We start from the raw sequence: 20521 nt of genomic DNA, 5'->3' as shown, positions 1-20521 counted from the left end.
TCTTTGATCCATTATATAAGGGCATACCCGCCAAGTCGAGAGGTATGGTGGATGGTCTTTGGAGGCAATCCTATGTGGCTTAACCTATCGTTACAGCAAGGTCCTCTAGGTATTACATTGCAAGCAACGAACCAACGGAACGAAGACGCGTCTACACTGATTAACTGGATAATTGATTTATTCATTTATTGATAACTATATTATTCATTAATCAAAATCTATTAATTAAATCCATCACGACCATAAATAATAAGAATTATTAATGTAACTGAAAAAGCAAGGTGTGTGTGTGTGATTTGGATTTTTTAACGTAGCTTTAAAAAACGTCAGTCATATCGCTACGATGTCTGCAGTGTAGAAGTTTATAGTGATGCCTAACACTGGGGCATCACATCGCAGATATGTAGCATGAAGCCCCACACAGTCACATTATGCTGACACTAGGCCGACCAGACCTAACACTAACCTCTTAATGCTGAGCGCCAAGCGAGGGAGCTGTTAGCACCATTTTTGTAAGTCTTTGGTATGATTCAGCCGGGGTTCGAACCCGTGACCTCCTGCATTCGAGGCGGAAGCTCTAACCACTTGGCCACCGAAGTGGTCTAGTGTCTTGATGGTAATATAGTTTTTTTTTAATTGATTTTAATAAGAGTTAGTCAGGGACCAAAACGTAAATTTAGTCTCCATGCAAAAATATTCCAAACTTAAATAGAAAACAACAAGACAATATTGAATTTGAAGGTTTTAAATACTTCGTTGAGTTTTCGTATATTCATAAGATGCACCAAACCTTTTAATTTTTCTGTTAAAATCGACGGACTCAGTCACTAAGTATTTAAAGAACATATAACTAATTACGAGACATTGTTAGTCAAAGTATGCTATTTTGTGAAATCACCAGTTCTCAAACATCGAAACCGGAAAGTGCTCCTTGAGTTTTAATTGTTTTAAAATAGATACTTTTCTTAAAAGTATATGGAAAATAAATATGTATCTCCATGTTTTGCGATGAAAAGGTGAGGTTAGTGTTCGGACAGGTCGGCCTGTTGTCAGGATAATGTAACTGGGTGGGACATCATGCTACATGTCTGCAGCATGAAGTCCCTTTATTAGACATCAAAAAAAACTGTCACACTGCAGACATCATAGCGATATGACTGAAAAATTGTTAAAGCTATGTTAACAATCCAAATCTCTCTCTCACACACACACACACACACACATTAAATAACACTACAAATGTAAACACTGAAAGAATATATATATATATATATATATATATATATATATATATATATATATATATATATATATATATATATATATATATATATATATATATATATATAATCAAATGGAGAGAACAATAATTAGGAAAATGAAAATGACAAGCATATAGTAGAAGAAATATGATCAGTTTTGCTTTCTTTGCTTCACAATTTCTTCTCCGCCAATTATCCATTGTAACTTTAACAAAATCGTTTTACACTTTTTAATAAAAGGATTGTGAAGCAATAAAACTGAGTTCCCTTACCACTGAAACAAACCCCAGGTATCCTGTTCGACTGGTTGCTTGTTTATTTTGGGCGGTGTTTGATTTGTTCTTGAGGGGGTCGGGGAACAAGGGGGGTAGCTTGTAAAGGACTAAAACTAGCAATTTAGCACATGAGCGAATGTTTCCCTAACACATCCGACAGCACAATCCACTATATGCCGTCTTAACCTTAGATGTCATAATAAATACATTCTTCCCCCTATAACCTGATGCTAAGGAAAATTACACTTTTGTCTAATTGCGGAGAAAACAATTAGATGGTGCGTTCAAAATTGATCATGCCTGTGCATCATCGCTTAAATAAATTTTGCAACCAGTCAAAATATCGATCTGCATCAGTATATCTGACACTAAGGTAAAGTTAACCCCACTTGATTATGCACAGCTTGTTTGTCTCTGTTAATCTAACCGAAAAGGGATTTGTCTCGCTAAAAGTAATACCTAATGTTTTTCTTTATGTCGAGCTAAAAGTACTTCCATCCACATCTTTGCCATATAGTCATCTTTGCCTGCACCCCCAGCTATCAAATGTGATTCTTTGCCTTTAGAGAAGACATCAAGTGCAACATTGTCATAGATAGTCATACTTGTGGAGATATCAGTGTAAGTAACATTTGACAACGTTTGCGCGAGGACTCCAAATAAATAAACATCATCCACCGGGATGTATAGAGCTCCTACCGATGCATGTGCTAGTTCCGGGATAAGGTCAGATGTCATGACGACGAAGTAACCTGTACAAAAACGTGGGAGATGAGTACGTTTAGGAAATATATGCTCAGGAATATACCATTTACTCCCATTGTCCCTAACTATAGGACTTGTGTTGTCTTCCTTGACACTACAAACAATATTTCTACTTTTGCTCTTTAACTGTGGCAATAACATGTTTACCACTTTGAATATATCGACAAAAATATCATCGTCGGCCTTTAAGACAAACTCGGCTTGTCGACAATATGTGTATATCCATTCTAAGGCTATGATGCTTTTCAGTGTCAGATTCTGAAAGCTTTCTATAAAATCTCCTTGTACAATATCCCTGTGAATGAGATTTTCGTTGTTGATTTTTACTTGATCTGCCCTATCAATTGGTTTTCCAAGAATAAAAACAGATTTGATGATAATGTCTGGAATCGACTTAACACCAATCCAAGTCTCCCTAAGTGAACGTCGCCTCTCAATATTGATCCAATGACTTTGTATATAAATTATGATATCAATATGTTTCTCAGCACAAATATCTCCATTTGTTAACAATAATTTTGTGAAGGACTTAATATTTTCCCTTGTGTAAATTCCAATCTTATCTTTGTCTGGGAAGATGGTTGTGGTAGCTATATCCAGGGAAACAAGAAACTGCTTTCTCTGTAACTGAAGGTCACTAGTCGATATGTTGTTGTATGTTTTAGACCCTTTGTTAAGCGTATACGTTACCAGAAATACGAAAAGCGTGCAAGATAATACTAAAGTGTAATATACACATTTTGCTAAGCGACAAGATAAACATACCCGTATACAAGACAACATTACACCTTCTTTAACGGATACGGATACGTAAACAATAAAATGGAATCCAAAATTGGAATTATAGCATCTGTATCAATTACAGAAACGTTATATGTATTAATGCCAAAACATTAACTCAATTTCTCCGTATTGTTCAATCCAAGTGATCGATTACTGCGTAGTCTTCTACACGACGATTGAAAATGAAATCTGTTTTCCGTTTTCTTATCCATGTGTTCCAGAGCTAAGTTTTCAGGCACAATCTTCCACAAGAGAAGAGTGAATTTTAAAACAATATTCAATTAAAAGGAGAAAAACAATGTCCTGACTAAACGTAATACCTGATAACATGGAACAAGTTTGATTTTTTTTCTGTCATGGTTGGCTAACATATAGAAACTAAATAAATCTGCGAGTTGCATTCAGTCCGATTCCTGTTGTCTTCAGTGATTCATGGGTTATATACTTTGTGCTTTTCCTGCTTTCGCAATCAGTGGAGTGAGGATTTCTCTTGCAGTGTTCTTCCCTTAAGTATAGTCACTGGGGATTTGTCCTGAAAAGACAATATTTTCCTTCCAGATATTATGAGCAGATATCATTTATGAAACCAAGAAAAACATGTATAATACCAATAAATCGAATGAACTTCTAAAATTCTCTCATTGCTTTTTGCGCTTCTAATTATCAAATATTCCAACAGTTTGGCAAGTTAGACAACGCTAATTTCCAAACGAAGGAAAGTATTAACTTCATGACAGTAAAGCTGTCAACGGAATTGTGTGTATTTATTGTTTACGTATTATATCTGCAATAAAGTGTACTCGGGTTTCGTTTTTGCGTACATCGTGACCTGAGTGTCTTTTTTTTGTTGTACATTACTTCAAAATTGTGAGTTCGGTTCACTCTATACTGATGGAGCAAAGTGCAAGAACACACTAGACATTGATTGTACCGATACATATAGACTCAATATACAATTGTAACTTTTCAACCTGAAAAGTTTTGTCAGTGAGCGGTTCATTTTACGCAGCAATCTCTGCAGCTCTACAGGTACGTGATTATAAAATTGTCTTCCTTTCCTATCCGTATTATAGGATAGAATGGTTTCATTGTTCAGATATTTCCATAGTTCTGATTTGTGTCATATCATGAAATGTTATTCGATTTACTATAGTCTGTTTTCAAGTTCGCCAGAATATAACTGAGCAGAAGAATTATATTCACATAAAGGTTGCACGTATTAAGAAGTGAGAGAATGTTGCTTCCAAGTTCTTTAAAATTCTTGTCAAATACAGCTTCGCAAGATTATCATCATGCTCCTGTCGAATGGCAATGGATATTTTACATAATCTTGCGCAATAGAATTATGGAAAATATATCTTAATAAACAAATGCTGTAAAATGAAAAGGACAGTTTTGATATTAGCGGATACAGTAGCAATAACACGTGCTTAATTTTGGACTTTAATCTGTGCAATAAAACACCACAGGAGGTGGGTTTTATTAAACAAAGGAAGCATAATTTACAGAGAACAATCAATGCGACGATAAGGAATAAGGTAGATTGGAAGTCTTAAGTATATATGGGTCATGTAAAACTTGCTTCTATCCTGTCCACGTATTTATGTTTGATGTAACACTTATACATTAGCAGCAGAGACGGTGAACAGCCTCTAACTGACTTATCTGTCAAATCGCAAAATAAGCCTTCCTTTGAAAATCGCAAAAACTCTAACTGACTCACTCTCAAATCACAAAAAAAAAATTCTTGAAAATCGCACTAAAAAATATCACGGCGGTGACTGGGGTGCCGAGATAACATTCTCGCTGTTGCTACTGTCCAAACATTTTATCCGGACCTATACGATAACGCGATCGTGGGTCATGTAAGTGTATTGTTATAAATCCATGCAGGGTTGACTGAGCCTGACTAAATAAATGTCTAAACTTAATTATGTCCATATCTCCACTGCACCAAGTCTAAGGAATATTTCTCAAAGTATGTGTATCAACTACGTTAAATACAGCTAAAATACTGCAGTTATCTGATCACTTTTGGTATTTGTGTATACCGCTGGGTTACATAAATTACGTTTGTGTTTTACGTCTACCGCGTGAAAATATTCTAGCAGGATTTGATTGCTTATCCAGCATTACATCGTCGTATACAAGTAAATTATTAATAAATCCATCAATATCATCTACTGATGGCGCTTCATTAATATCAGTAATAAATTCAATAACATCATCACCGTTTTCATCCAACAATCTTGTGTTTTCATTCAAGTCTTTAAGTACTTCGTAGCATTGCTGATCATCCACAGACGGAGCTACTAAATATTACTTATCCCATTTCAACCACCTCATTATCAGATTAAGTAATATTTATGTTTTCTCACTTCCAGATGGCCCAAGTATGATCATCCGGATAGAATTTGGTAATGCTGGATGATGTTTAAACGGTTCTCGCTTATTTTGTTGCCGAAAAATCAATTACATCCATGATGTAGAAATATAATAATAATGCTGAATACTCCCACAGGTGGACTAACAACTACTTCAACAACAGATCAGCAGTTACAGGTAAGTGTGAACGATGTGGTACAAAAATATTGTAATTTATTTCTGATCCAAACAATATAAAAAGAGGAGGTGAGCAAAACTACCAGGAACACCATGGGCTCAATACACAGGAGAAAAACACCTTCCAGGATATAATTGTTGTGGTCCTGGTATCCGACTTGATAAGCTAGAGCAGCCAAGGTCTGGCGAGTATCCAGTAAATGCCATTGATAAAACGTGTCACGCTTGTGATGTAGTTTATACAAGTAAAAACCTAAAAGATAGACAAATTGCAGATGTAAAATTAAATCAGGCGTTAAATTCCATAAAAAATAAATCTTTTAAAGAATCATTAGATAATTGGTTGGTGAGATCTACGATGAAAAGTAAGCTTATGTTAGGAGCTGGTAATTAATCAAACGATTATTATTATAATGGAGTCCATTTATTACAGCCCAAGAGGATATTGGAAAGGTAGCGCAGCGATTAGTAAACTCGCTAAAGCAGCAGATGTCGAACGTTCTACTGCTGAAAAATGGTTAGCAGACATGCAATATGACAAATTTACCTACCACCACCTAAAACAATTCAGTACGCACATTTTGATGTCAACGTGCCAAATGAAGTTCATCAGGCTGATATTTTGTTTTTACCACACGATACTATCAAAATTGGAAGACGTCGATTAACATATAAATACTCGTTAACTGTCGTTGATGTTTCAAGTAGATATAAAGAAGCAGAGGCGTTATAAACAATATCAGCAACTGAAGTAGCTTCTGCGTTTGAACGAATGTATCGACGTGTTGGTCTACGATGGCCACAGCTGCTACAGGTTGATCCTGACAAAGAATTTCAGGGCGCAGTATCATCGTTAATGAAGCAACAAAACGTCAAAAGTACGACGAGGACAATACTGCAATTCAACATGATCAGGCAACTGTTGAACGATTTAATCGAACGCTTTTTGAGCGGTTATTTGGATATCGGTATGCGAAGAAAATAATTCAAGACAAAATATATCTCGAGTGGGTTGCAAGATTACCAAGTGTGATAGCTGCATTAAATAATGAAATTACTCGAACAACCAACATGAAACCTATTAGCGCGATCACAAAATAAAACATATACCCGTACAACGACGTGATTTATCAAAACAACCAATATTGGATAATGTGACTGTAAGATATTTATATAAACCAGGTGAACTAGGAGGTGGTAAAAAAAAAGAGCGACTGATCCTATCTGGATTATTACGACACATACAATTTCCAGCGTGGTAAGATCCGCGGGTAGACCTGCAATCTACAAACTAGATTCAACTGTTCCTCAAGTTGGATTTACACGTGAACAATTACAAGTAATTCCTGAAGACGCACAATTACCACCGCGATCACTTAACTAGCACCTCTGCGCCGATTACATTCAAGACAGGTTAGCATCACATTTTCACGTGTACGGTAAATTGTTTTGGATTATTACTCGGGTACTGCCACAACATTATACAATTACAGCTCGCACAGTGAGTATTCTGCTGTTGTCTCAACGTCATGATAAATTCAACATCTAGATCAAAGTCGCGTTTTTTGTTGTTGTCACATTGCTTATAACCAGCTAATTTGTTTCTTACTATATCGCTGATAATAATATCATTGATGGCTTCTGTAGCGTCCATGACAATTCTCTGCAGCTGAGATATTCTTCTGATTCGAGACATTAAATTAAGTTTGCCCATTCGACGCGATCATCGACAATCCAGACTCGATTATCAGAGATGGTTAACCCTTGAGATGAGTGAACTGTCATCGCGTATTCCAGTGTCCATGGAGTCTTATCCGCGCTCAGAGCATCCTCAACAACATTGACAGGAACCAAAACAACATCAGTTAATACGAGATTCTGTTTCTCAGTCTGTCCTAGTATATCAACGTCAATATTCTGTCGTCGTGTATCTGCTGGTCAATAACACAATGGTACACGTAGATCTGAATTTTTTTTTATACAAGTGAAATAACCGCTGTTGAAGTGTATCACGAACTATCTTTCTACTTGCCACTATTAAATCATTTGGTATCCACACTGGTAGAAAATCGTTCATATTTTCTTTGTTATTTATTCGTTTATTCGCTGTAGTAGCCGTCCGCGATTTCATCAATAAGTTCCCGACAAATATCGATGTCTTTGATACCACCTTGAAATAATCGTCGACAAATATCAGCTGTTTCAGTGATTATTTCCGATGAATTATTACCGGCTCGTTTTCCTCCTATGAGAACTTCTAGTCGTTGCACGTCATCGAGAATATTGCTAGTACAGGCAATAAAACCACTTCCTGTAGTAAAACCGCTACCAGTAGGGCTGGTGTCAGGTGCATCGTAAATTTCTTCCTTTTTTCTAGAAGATTGTGATATTTTTTCTGTTGTGGAGGAATTTGTGAAAGAGATTATTGTCGTTCTATATGTTGCTGCGGTGAAGGAAGTTCATATGAAAGGGCTTGCTGAGGTGAAGAAGATCGTTTTTGTTAAAGTTGTTTCATGGTCATATCATAAAGTCGCTGTACTTTGTCATGAAGTGCTCTATATTTTAAATCATGATCTCTGGCTTGTTTTTGTTGTACTATATGCGACATATCCATTTAATGAGATTATCATCACTTACATTTTCATGACCGGGGATTAAAATATCAAATTTTCTAAATATATTTTCTAATATTTTTTTTAGGTAATTCTTCTTCTTTAGTATTTTTAATTTCTTCGATAATACCCTCCCTAAATCTTTCAATCAGTTCAGCATTTTCTTTTTTAGGTTTAGATGCAAGATCTTTTTTTCACATCGGCTATTTCAGTACGAACTTTGCCAATACCTTCAAGTATTTCTTCACCGACGGGTGGAGGTTGTGCGGCAGTTATCTCAGTTGGAAGATCTCGTTAAATCTTTTTTGTTTGTTTAGTTCTTCTTGCTAGTTTTTCAGTGTGCTCAGCAGTTTGTCTTACTGATGGAAGAAGACCTTCAGTAGCCGTTGCGACTCTCTCCGTAACTTTTGTAACAGGTCTAAATAACTCTTCTGTACTTTCTGCAAATTCAGCTTGGGATTCTTGTCTCGCTTGTAGTTTTTCTCTAACAGAATCTCACAGTGGAATATATTTCTTAATTGCTTCTAGTCGTTCTCGGGCTAATCTAGCTGTGAAAGATTCTTGCACTGGTGGCATTATTTCCTATAATTTTATTTTAATTGATAGCAGCAGCGAAGGTGTTGTCTCGGATAATATTTAGATCGTGCCGCTTAGCATCTTTTCATGACATTGCCATTCATCACTCAATCCTAAAAAAATTCATAATATGTACTCTTCAAAATCACTCTGTATAATGTATTCCTTTCCTTTTTGATGAGAGTTTGTAAACATAAAATCTATAAACATCATTGAAGTATGAGGAGTAGATAGCTGTAAGCCACTTGATGTACTTACTATTTATGAATGCCGAGGTGCATTTTCGTGAAAGTTCAAGAATTAATATTGTCCATCATCGATTTCTGTTATGATTCATTTTATGGATGTTGCTGGCACCTGGGCAGATGAATGGAATACTCTCCACTTTAGAACAAATCACAACCTAGCTATATCTAAAAGTATCATCTAAGTGAACAGGCAGTTGTGGTCATGGACATTTTATCTGTGTTAAGGACAGACTCCTTTAGAAGCTAAAGCTTAAAATATGTTTTCACATTTGGACACATACCGACGATAGTTACTGCGATTTTGCACTGACAATAAAAAGTAACCTATCAGATGGTAGCAATGGTAGTAATCTATCCGATGGAAGCAATGGTAGTAATCTATCCGACGGTAGCAATGGTAGTTATCTATCGGATGGTAGAAATGTTAATAATCTATCCGATGGTAGCATGGTAGTAATCTATCCGACGGTAGCAATGGTAGTTAGCTATCCGATGGTAGCAATGGTAGTAATCTATCCGATGGTAGCAATGATAGTTATCTATCGGATGGTAGCAATGGTAGTTATCTATCCGATGGTAGCAATGGTAGTAATCTATCCGATGGTAGCAATGATAGTTATCTATCGGATGGTAGCAATGATAGTTATCTATCGGATGGTAGCAATGGTAGTAATCTATCCAATGGTAGCATTGGTAGTTTTCTATCCGAAGGTAGAAATGTTAGTAATCTATCCGATGGTAGCAATGGTAGTAATCTATCCGATGGTAGCAATGGTAGTAATCCATCCGATGGTAGCATGGTAGTAATCTATCGGATGGTAGCATGGTAGTAATCCATCAGATGGTAGCATGTTAGTAATCTATCCTATGGTAGCAATGGTAGTAATCTATCGGATGGTAGCAATGGTAGTAATCTATCGCATGGTAGCATGGTAGTAATCCATCAGATGGTAGCATGGTAGTAATCTATCCGATGGTAGCAATGGTAGTAATCTATCAGATGATAGCATCGCGAGCTTAGAAAATCAAGATTTGTTTATATCAGATACTTCTGAGCGATTGTTTGAGTGTTAAAAGCAAATTCCAATGAACAAATTCTGCATTTTTACACAATTTATATATTGTTTTGAGTAAAATGTTACATTAGCCCATATATTTACTTAATCTGACTCGTGGATACTCTTCATCCAATATAAAATTAATATCAATAGTTCGAGATAGCTCAAGAATTAAACTAGACATTGTTTTCTGCCGTTTACATAGTAGCCAATTGAGAACAATTTGAAATGCAATTTCTTGCATATGCATGTTCTAGTTGATTAAATTAGGAATGTGTGGTAATATCTTTCACGTACGTAATATGCAGATTGTTATTAGTGTCATTGCAATGATAACATGCTGATAGTTTCAAAATCAATCTCACATTATAAGTATTACGACTGCAGTACAAGCATGTCAACAGCACCGAATGGCAGGTGTAGTACGCCAACAAAACTAGAAGCAATGACATTTTGGGCCGTTAGAGCATCAGTTTCGGAAGCAGGAGGTCGTGGGTTCGAACCCCAGCCGAGTCATACCAAAGGCTTAATACAAATGATATTAACAACTGCCTCGCTAGACGCTCAGCATTAAGAGGTTAGTGTTAGGACTGGTCGGCCTGGTGTCAGGATAATGTTACTGGGTGGGACATTATGCTACATGTCTGGGGCATGAAGCTCCAATGCTAGAGATCCCTATAAACTGCCAGTGTGCAGACATCGTAGCGATATGACTGCAAAATTTTTAAAGCTACGATAAAAATCCAAATCATACGCATACACACACATAAACGTATTCCATTTCATTGTATTTCGTAATTGTATGGTATTGCCTAAATTTGAATCTAACTCGACGCTTCTAAACCTTATTAGTCATTCTCTGGAGGTTATAAAAAATATATTAATATCTATAGTGTAAGTAAATTGTTTTTCTTTAATTGATTGGATTTTATTTTATAGAATTGCCTAAAATTGAAAGTGGGAAAGTGATTCATACTTACTCGAATCGTTTGCTACTTTAAACACAGTCAGAGCAGTACATGAGTATCGGATATATGACCTTCTGTAGTGAATGATACTTTTACTTTCTAAACTATTTACTTTAAGTCTATCGTTGTTTGCTAAAACCCTTCTACTGCGAACTAAACATGAAAGAGATGGTCGAGCCCATGTGGTTAGTGTACCGTACGGCTCACCTGAAGCCGTGGAAATTCAGCTTGAATGAGACCATATGGGGTAATGATGTGCTTTTGTGTTTATTGCAGTAGTCATCAAAGTTCATGATTCAACATAAAGTCCGATGTTTTTAAGCCACATACATGCAGCTACGTGGCTATTATTTGTTTGACAGGAATTACTGCATGAAGTATAGGAGTCAATGTACGGCGCTAACTTGATCTGCATGCTGCGTTTGTTTTTTACATGTTGTAGGTTAGCCAATTTTGCAAAATGCACTAGTGGTGTCGAGGTTTGTTAACGTTTTACGGCTGGAATACTCATGCAGAATGTGCTTTCAAACTTTCCACCATTTTTTTTTTCGGACTCAACATCCATCAATTAATTTTTATACAGTGGTAGTCAGCGTGCACAAATGTTGGTTCTGCGAGTTCGCCTTTGCTGAAAAAATGCAATAAAAGGTTCAAGGATATCCATGTCATCGCATAAAATCAAAACTGCCTTCTGACTGACAGCGAAGTGGATATATTATAGAAAGCATTCATGTAGTGACTACTTCTTACTGTTTCACTGACTATTTAAACTTCTCTCTTTCAGAATCATATGTAGGTGTCAGATATATGAGCTCATCACATTTCCATTTAAACATATTAACTTGTTCTGATTGTTAAATATTCCGAATGGAACCCTCATAAAAACGCGAAAGAGGCAGGGTCTCCACTTGTGTTCCAATACCACATGGCTGTAGTTTCAAACGATCTTCCGAATCGAAATAAAGATTCGTAAGCAAAGGGAGTTTGCATATTTGCACATATTGACGTATCAACTCTGTTAGGGCGACTGCTTGCAACTACGCTGTTCTCAATAGAGGGGAAACGTTCCAGTTCAATAAGGATAATATATGTGATGTCTGCTTCATTTTTGTAGATTATTTGGACTAAATGGTTTTCATGCTGATATTTTTCCCATGTTGCCAATACCGCGACTCGAATGCCTCGGTTAATTCTGAAGTACTGCAACTGGAGATCTGCCACCTAGTATTCACGCTCTTTTGGAGGATGAAGCCAATAAAAGCTATTGCCCTTTGCTCCTTGTAATAATGGTCGTTTTCAGCGTTGGATATGCTTCGACAGAGAATTTATTATGTGCTGAGACGTTATCCTACATAAATATCAACACCTGCATATGTTTGTCGATCACTTGATTATTTTATAGAAGCAGCAAATACATGGGTAAAGCGGGCGTAATGACGTTGACCATCTGCCATGAGTGAGCAGATAGTTCCTCTCATATATGTCAAATGCAGGTCAAATTCTTCCTAATGTGTCTGCTCATTTCAAATTTTGGAAAATTTGCATTGCATAAGGAAACTTACCAATTAGGAAGAAGTTGCTGCCTGCAAAATATACACAGCTGCTTAGCATTTTTGTATGATTTTAGCAATATCAGACAGCTCATTTGAGATTTGCTGAAACAAGGTTTGACACAAAACTCTTTCTATGCACTTTAAATTATACCGCATATCTATAAATGCAATATGAGAAAATTGGAAAGCAATTTTGTTCCCACCTATAGAAAGCCTCCTGGGGGTGGGGACAAATAATGTAACCCCTTGACTGGGAGTTCCTTATCTTGGTGCAAACCACACCATGTAGATTCTATTAGCCAGTCACAGCTGCGTCCCATATATGTTACTTGGCATTTTCGGCAAAAACAAATTGAATTAGTGTTGTTATAGTTCAGCGTTTATGTCTTTATCAATTATGAAATACCGATAATGTGGTCACTAGCAACATAACATTGCCACAACTTTCATTGTCTTGTTACTAAAACATTTACATTTCAAATGATATAGGTTATATATGTCCTCCAATGGAAAGTGGTGTCTCTTTAAAATGAGACTTTTCAAACTGGTCGGTTACCTTCGGCTCTATGCGCTGAATGGATTTTGGAATTTGTCCATGTCAATTTATGCCTTGGTTCAATTAAAGTGTAACTGGACCATGATACCAATTAAAACAGCATTGCTAGATAGCAATCAATAAGCTGCAGTTGACACAAGCAGGGAATATGTCGCAAAAGACACTTTGCTGGAGAAAGGAAAGATAATTGGGGGGAGGCTACATAAATAGTAAGACACTCCTTTGGTCAAATTGGTCAGACACCCCTGGATTCATGATCTAACAAAATATATACCTGAGAAATACTCAAGAGCACAATTGACACTATGTTGTGATCGAAAGCCACAACAGCCTACTTTTTTGGACAGCTATCCTCGTGATGATTCGATAATGTGTGCGTAATATTGCCTGAGATACGGGGTCAAATATAGAAACTTTACAGCATTTTCCTCCTGTGCATAGCAGATGAGACGTGAAAGGATTGATGAGAAGTATGGGCTTCTCTAGCATCAAATTGAAACTGACTACCCATAGTAAATTGTGGTGACAATAAACTCTCATGATGTCTTAACCTATTACGTGAGCTTACAACAGTAAAGAAAGTTCTATCAAAACTTCTTTTCCTTGAAGGTCTTAAATAACAAATATAACACCTTAGCGGGCTGATAGATTTCGACATCCTTGTATTTCTTTTCTAATTTTAACTTTAATAAGAAAACAGTCGTCACTATGCCATTTATTAACACTTTATCCTATTATAACCCGACACGCCAACAAAATAGCTTTTGGTAACATTATATCTTTGTTTACTTAGCAGAGTCATGACATATATGAAACTGAGGCACCTTCAGGGGTTTTCAATGCATACACTTCAGGTTTAGTCAGATGTGCATTTCTTTTATTGTTCCTATAGTGGGTGGATGTATATCTTACACGAGTATCTGGTTTGTTTTGGTGTATGGTTTTATGGGGGTTGTTTTCTCGGGGGAGGGGAGTGTAAAATATCTTACTCAAGCCTTACAGTGGTAACATTTATAGTATTATTTAATGTGTGTGTGTGTGTGTGTGTGTGTGTGTGTGTGTGTGTGTGATTTGGATTTTTAACGTAGCTTTAAAAAAATTTCAGTCATATCGCTAAGATGTCTGCAGTGCGACAGTTTATAGTGATGTCTAGCACTGGGACATCATGCCGCAGACATGTAGAATGCTGTCCTACCCAGTCACATTATCCTGACAGCAGGCCTACCAGTCCTAACAATAACCTCTTAATGCTGAGAGCCAAGTGAGACAGAGGTTAGTATTATTTTTGTAAGTCTTTGGTATGACTCGATCGATGATCGAACCCATGACCTCCCGCATTCGAGACGGGCGCACTTACTACAGTATTATTTATTATTTAATAGTAATAGCATATATATATATATATATATATATATATATATATATATATATATATATATATATATATATATATATATATATATATATATATATATATATATATATATATATTATTATTATTATTATTATTATTATGATTACTTGACATACGTCGACATTATTACCTATGGCGCTTTCAGTCAATTTTAATTTAAAATTCGACATCACAAAATTTACAAGAAAAATGAATTGTTCATTAATTGGACTGCAGATAGATATGACTAATAAAATTACCTTCGACTGTATGGAACCATCTAATTGGTATACAGGGAAGGAAAATGCTCACGTATTGGTAATTTTGATACGAAGGGTAATTGGTAACGACAGGTGGTTGATTGTTCCCTGTTAGAAAATAGCTAAAACATATGGTAATAGTTATGTCCCATTTATTTCAATAAAGTTTACTGCAACATTTAGCAGTGTGTGTGTGTGTGTGTGTGAGAGAGAGAGAGAGAGAGAGAGAGAGAGAGAGAGTGTGTTTGTGTGTGTGAAAGAATAACTTCTAATTAAAATTAATTGGCTACAGAATTTAATGCAGTGTAATGCAATATGGACTTTAAATGTAGTGAAAATGAAATGCCACTGACACTCATGAATAATCCATTTAGTTATAACATGATGTTGATTAGATATTTTAGAAAACGCTTGGAGAAATTGAACATGGGCGTTTCTCCACACATTTTGTTTTGCAAATAAATGGATTCTAATTAGTCTTAAACACTATTGACATTAGTTCATAAAACAAAGTCGGAAGGTCTGTATTAGCCATAATAATAATAAGAAGAAGAAGAAGAAGAAGAACACAAGTTTTTAGCTCTAAACATTATGATAATCGCCAAAATGAACATTCTGGAATATTTTATATGTCTTTTTTTGCATGCTGTACCTCTCTATATATATTCTAGCACAATCTGTAATTCAGTTTTCCATACTTTTTTAGTTATTGAGTCTTGAGTTTAACTCTCAAATCACTTTCCTAGCAATGAGTTTTGAGGCCAAAGAAACAAAACGTAAGACTTTTGGTCTTGTATTTCCCTTTATGTAGATGGCCAGCCTCATTAAACTGCCTCCTTGTATACTTGTTTGTTTATGTACTCCACGTCCTTGCAAATGACTACACTTTATAACGTTAAAATTAATTAGCCCAGTTTTCAAATGTAATTCACAAAACAATATAACTACTTACCACAAGTACAGAAAATTGTAGCTAATATGTATATAACTAACTGTGCAAAAGGTGTCAACTCTTTCCTTATACGTGTCTCATTCGACACACCGCAGGATTAACTGTAGAAAACTATATATATATATATATATATATATATATATATATATATATATATATATATATATATATATATATATATATATATATATATATATAAGGACTAATGATGACATATAAACTTTGGCGGATGAATATTTAGAGAACTGCTTGTGGTAAAAGAACCGATATAAAGATGTGATGTGATGTGATGTGATTTTGATTTTTAAAGTAGCTTTAACAATTTTTCAGTCATATCGCTACGATGTCTGCAATGTGGCAGTTTATAGTGTTGTCTAGCACTGGGGCATCATGCCGCAGACATGTAGCATGATGTCCCATCCAGTTACATTATCCTGAAACCAGGCTGACCAGTCCTAACACTAAACTCTTAATGCTGAACGCCAAGTGAGGCAACTGTTAGTACCATTTTTGTAAGTCTCGACCGGGGATCGAACCCACGACCTCCCGCATATAAAAGTAAAATGTAAACAAGTAATTAAGTAATTTATGGTATATATTTCATAAATGTTTCGAAGTTCTCAATTCTCTTCGTTATTATCAGTACCAAGTACAACTGTACTTTCAATATGGAAAGTTTGAAAGCCACTGGGTTGCATACATGCTTGTATATGACTGTCAGTCAAGAGACCGGGTTGACTAGAAGATTAATTTGACAACCCTCATTACATGGCATCTTGCTGTTTGCCACGCGCTTGCATTGTACGCAAGACCCACGACATATTAAAAATGTAACGCTTGTTGCATCTTGCTTAGTCTTCGTGTAACAAATTGCCTAGTTTAGCTTAAATGAATATATTTTCCGCAAAGGAGATTGCCCCTGAATATTTAAATGGCACTATGTTATGTTGATAACTTATACGTTTTCATTTACTCGGTACTATGCGTGATATTCGGCTATACTACACACACTCATGCTGTTACGCCTATTCGTATTACCAATAGCCTTTGTGAGATAGTATTCAAGATTTGTTTGAGACCTGGAAAAATTATTTTATGGTTCCTAGAAAAAGATAGTGATCGATTGATCCGTCCATTTGACAGAATGTCTTTTCCTAAACTTAAGAAAATAGTTATATTTAGTGATGAAATCCTACTTTTGACTACATTAGTGTCAGCTTTTGCTTTATAAATGTTATATTTATTTACATAGTACATTATATGGACATCTGTTTTTCACGGATTCTGTACGTTCTTTAAATCTATCCATGTAAAATTTCTCCATTAATAGTAGTTATACATGTCATGCTTGGTTCACTGTTTTATTATGCATTCACATCTCAAACGTAATTTGCAGAAATGTTGATTTTTATATTTCTGGTACATTTTCAGACTTCCTGGTATCTACACTGATTGACACCTCACCTGGAATATCTATATCTATCACAGATATAATGGTGGTCAGAAGAATAAATCTCTTAAAAGCACTATCAAAGTCTACCTCCCAGTCTCTTGAACTTTCATTTTTGTGATTCATACTACCATTGATAGGCCACGGCTATACCATTTGGCGAAATATACAATTAAAGTCTATCCAGACTTGATAAACTCCAGAAACTGGCCACCCGAACAATTACGAAACTTCATTGTATGACTCCCTTAAATCTTTTGCACTCACGTTTACAATAACTACACTATGATTTCTCCACATTATATTCCTAGCCTAACCGAATTAAGATTCTCAGATATTGAATGCAATCTCCGGTGAACAACTAACAACGAACTCCAGATTCATTGGTCGAAAACTAAATATTTCGAAAGCTCATTTACTGTATTAACACCTACCTTTTGAGAATTCCGACCCCTGAGGATCCGTAATTCAAATTCCCTTCCTTCGTTTAAAACCTCATTATAGAAACTATTTTTGACTTGCTGGAATGATATATTAAAAGCGTACCATTACAGAATTATATCATCGTGTTTAAAATTATGTGCATATTTTACTCTATGTATGTATATACGACTTCTGAGATGCTGAAACGTTTATAGCTATGTCGAGGGTGTCGTTCTTACATGTACCTGTTGACCACTCTAGTTACGTATATTAATTAATTTTAAATCTGTTAGGACGTGTGCGAGCATATCTAGGTGTGCTTAAGTGACTTTTGTATAACATAACCTGTCACAGAAATTGAGGATCACATGGCAGATGGGTTCTTCGTGACCAGACTTGTTATCCACGTTAAGAAACGATTAGTAGTAGAAATAGTAGTAATCGTAGCAACAGTAGTAGTAGTGGTAATAGAAGTAGTAGTAGTATCAAGGCTCATTTTATCTGGATGAAAAGCTAACTGGTTCTTGTACACATTACATAATGTAATGCATTTAAACAAGCAATAAATTACAGTTGCAAAGCTTCATATCAATAATAATAATAAGAAGAAGAAGAATTAATATTATTATTATTATTAGTGTTGCTGTTATTGTTAATGTCAGAAATAGCAAACAATTTTAAAAGAAAGCTATTGAAATACAGTAAAATAAATAATTTACTACTTATGAACCCACTAACATGTGCAATATGTTTTTCTTCTCCGCTTCCTTTAAGTTGAATGTAGTATGCCCGATCGAAATGCAATTTGAAAACCGCAACCAGAAACCATGACATGAGTCTTGTCAGGAATTACTCCTGTCCACCTATCCATCCGCTGGAACTCCGAACTAATTAATTCGATGCATTATATAATGGCTAACACTCTAAAATGATTCCCAAATAATAAGTTACACATTTTCATGATATATGGTCATAAATGACGCTTAGTAGAGGCTTTTGTCATTCAGAAGAACCCACTATGTTAGAGGTTTATCAGAAATTTTGTTAAAGTAAATAAACTAAATAACTATTTCCTTAAAAAAAACAACTATTTGAGAAAAACTTGAGTGAAAAATAATTTCACTTTAATTAGGACAAAAATCCATTAAGTGAATAATATTTTGTTCCAGTAAAGTAAAACTTTAATTGTTCCTTAAGTTAAAAATTAAAACAATTAGGGTTAAAACAGCTTTCCAAATTACTCTCATTTCTATATTTCAACTTATTGAAGTACTGTATATTGCGTCCGTAGGTGGGTAGATGTCTAGCTAGGTAGTGAGGTAGATAGGCTGTAATACAGGTTCAAGCTATATCAAGCTTGAAACAGAGATATCTGACATGAGGAGTGTATGCTGGACTGTTGACTTCATTGCTAGATCTCAAATGAGGGTAAAAGTGAAGTCATATTGTGATAATTACTTTAGTAATTATTAACTAATTAATGTGTTAATTAAGTAGCTGATTGATTAAAGTAATACTTATACTAACCTGCTTCAAAGTTCTCTTTAAATTTTCGAATACCATATCAAGCACGTTTAAACTGGAGCGGCTTGTCGCATGTTTGCTCCATTACGAATATGCAGAAATCTGATCTGTGTCATACATGGTATAAATGTGTTGAGATATGTGAACGCCTCCTATGAATGAAAAATTGACCACATGTATATTTTCATACAATTAACAACTTACTAATAAAACTTAATAAGTTACATTTGTAGCTTCTTTCGCCGATATGTCATCTTTGTTTTTCTTACGATTTACGTGACTAAACTGACAAAACCGAGAGATGGTCTATTCAGATATGGAAAAAAAATACATGCTAGAAAATGTACAAGGAATATTAATTTACACCGCTTACCGTTTGATAGTTCCGTCTACAAATTGTCTCTTGGTATATATTTCTTCTAAAATGATGAATTTATCCGTCTATCGCCTTACGAATCGTGAGACAAAAACTTTCCTTTTTTATGTTGATATCGATTTTTAAGCTCAGTAAGTGGAATGCTAATTTGGCCAACGTAAAGACTGTTATGTAATATTGTGTGTGTCCTGAATATAATCGAGACCTTGAAACATGTTAAGCTGTTGTGCAATACGAATTGTGTTTTTATCCAATACAAATACCTGTACAATTAAGGTAGGTATTCGCCCTTGAGAAGCGTGCTATTTTTTTAGTAATCAGTGAACCGCTACATACTAACAACTATCACGTCTAACGCTCAAGGGATTTTAAGTAAGTGTCTCGACTAACGTCGGCTGTATGAAGTATGTCCTGACGGGAATAAGGTACAGCGAAAACAAACCCAATACATAAACATGAAACTAAAGAAAATGATAAATGAATAATTAATTAGAAGATATCTCAGTCACACCTACGAGCAAACCTGGATTTTTATTTTTGGCAATAAACGATAAATATTATTCATAAGAAAAGTTAAACATTAATTGAGTTGACGCATCGTATAGTTTCGACCATTTAAAATGCATACGGTAATAATACTGAACAGTTGCATGATATGAAAGATGTTAACAAAATTTAGAAAAACTTCAATATATTTAACCAAAATTTGGATACAGAGATATCAATGGCTACAATGCAAATCTCCGTTAAATGCTTTGGAAAGCGATACCTTGCTGGTTTTGGTTATATAAATTGGGAAATAATCATAACTTCAAGATGTTTTCATATGTAGCATGCATTCAATATGCACATTATTAAACCTGTAATATTATATTTAATATTAATATAACATTAAATAGTATAAGCTCGTACATACATTGCTGTT

General features: G+C 35.2%; 1 protein-coding gene across 16 annotated transcripts in view; it reads right to left on the bottom strand.

Moving 5' to 3' along the window:
* The window catches only part of LOC149797783 (beta-1,3-galactosyltransferase 1-like), a 45929-nt gene that overhangs the window by 4538 nt on the left and 20870 nt on the right, over positions 1-20521 (bottom strand). For 2 of the 16 annotated variants that reach the window (XM_089962738.1, XM_089962745.1), the window contains exons 1-4: positions 19594-19910; positions 19224-19372; positions 17708-17794; positions 3406-3617 (exon numbers count right to left, since the gene is read on the bottom strand). The exons of 1 other annotated variant lie outside the window; for it this stretch is intronic. In XM_089962738.1, the coding sequence (XP_089818864.1) occupies positions 3406-3443 (38 nt within the window). In that variant the 5' untranslated portion in view covers positions 3444-3617; positions 17708-17794; positions 19224-19372; positions 19594-19910. Of the gene's footprint in view, positions 1-1996; positions 2290-3405; positions 3618-17707; positions 17795-19223; positions 19373-19593; positions 19977-20521 lie in introns of those variants that run through there. 13 more of the 16 variants (XM_089962746.1, XM_089962753.1, XM_089962754.1 and 10 more) reach the window with 13 other exon arrangements.

The sequence above is a fragment of the Sinohyriopsis cumingii genome, chromosome 6 (assembly GCF_028554795.1).
Source record: "Sinohyriopsis cumingii isolate HCF-2022 chromosome 6, ASM2855479v2, whole genome shotgun sequence".
Taxonomy (NCBI): Eukaryota; Metazoa; Mollusca; class Bivalvia; order Unionida; family Unionidae; genus Sinohyriopsis; species Sinohyriopsis cumingii.
This window is presented reverse-complemented; position numbering and strand designations above follow the sequence as displayed.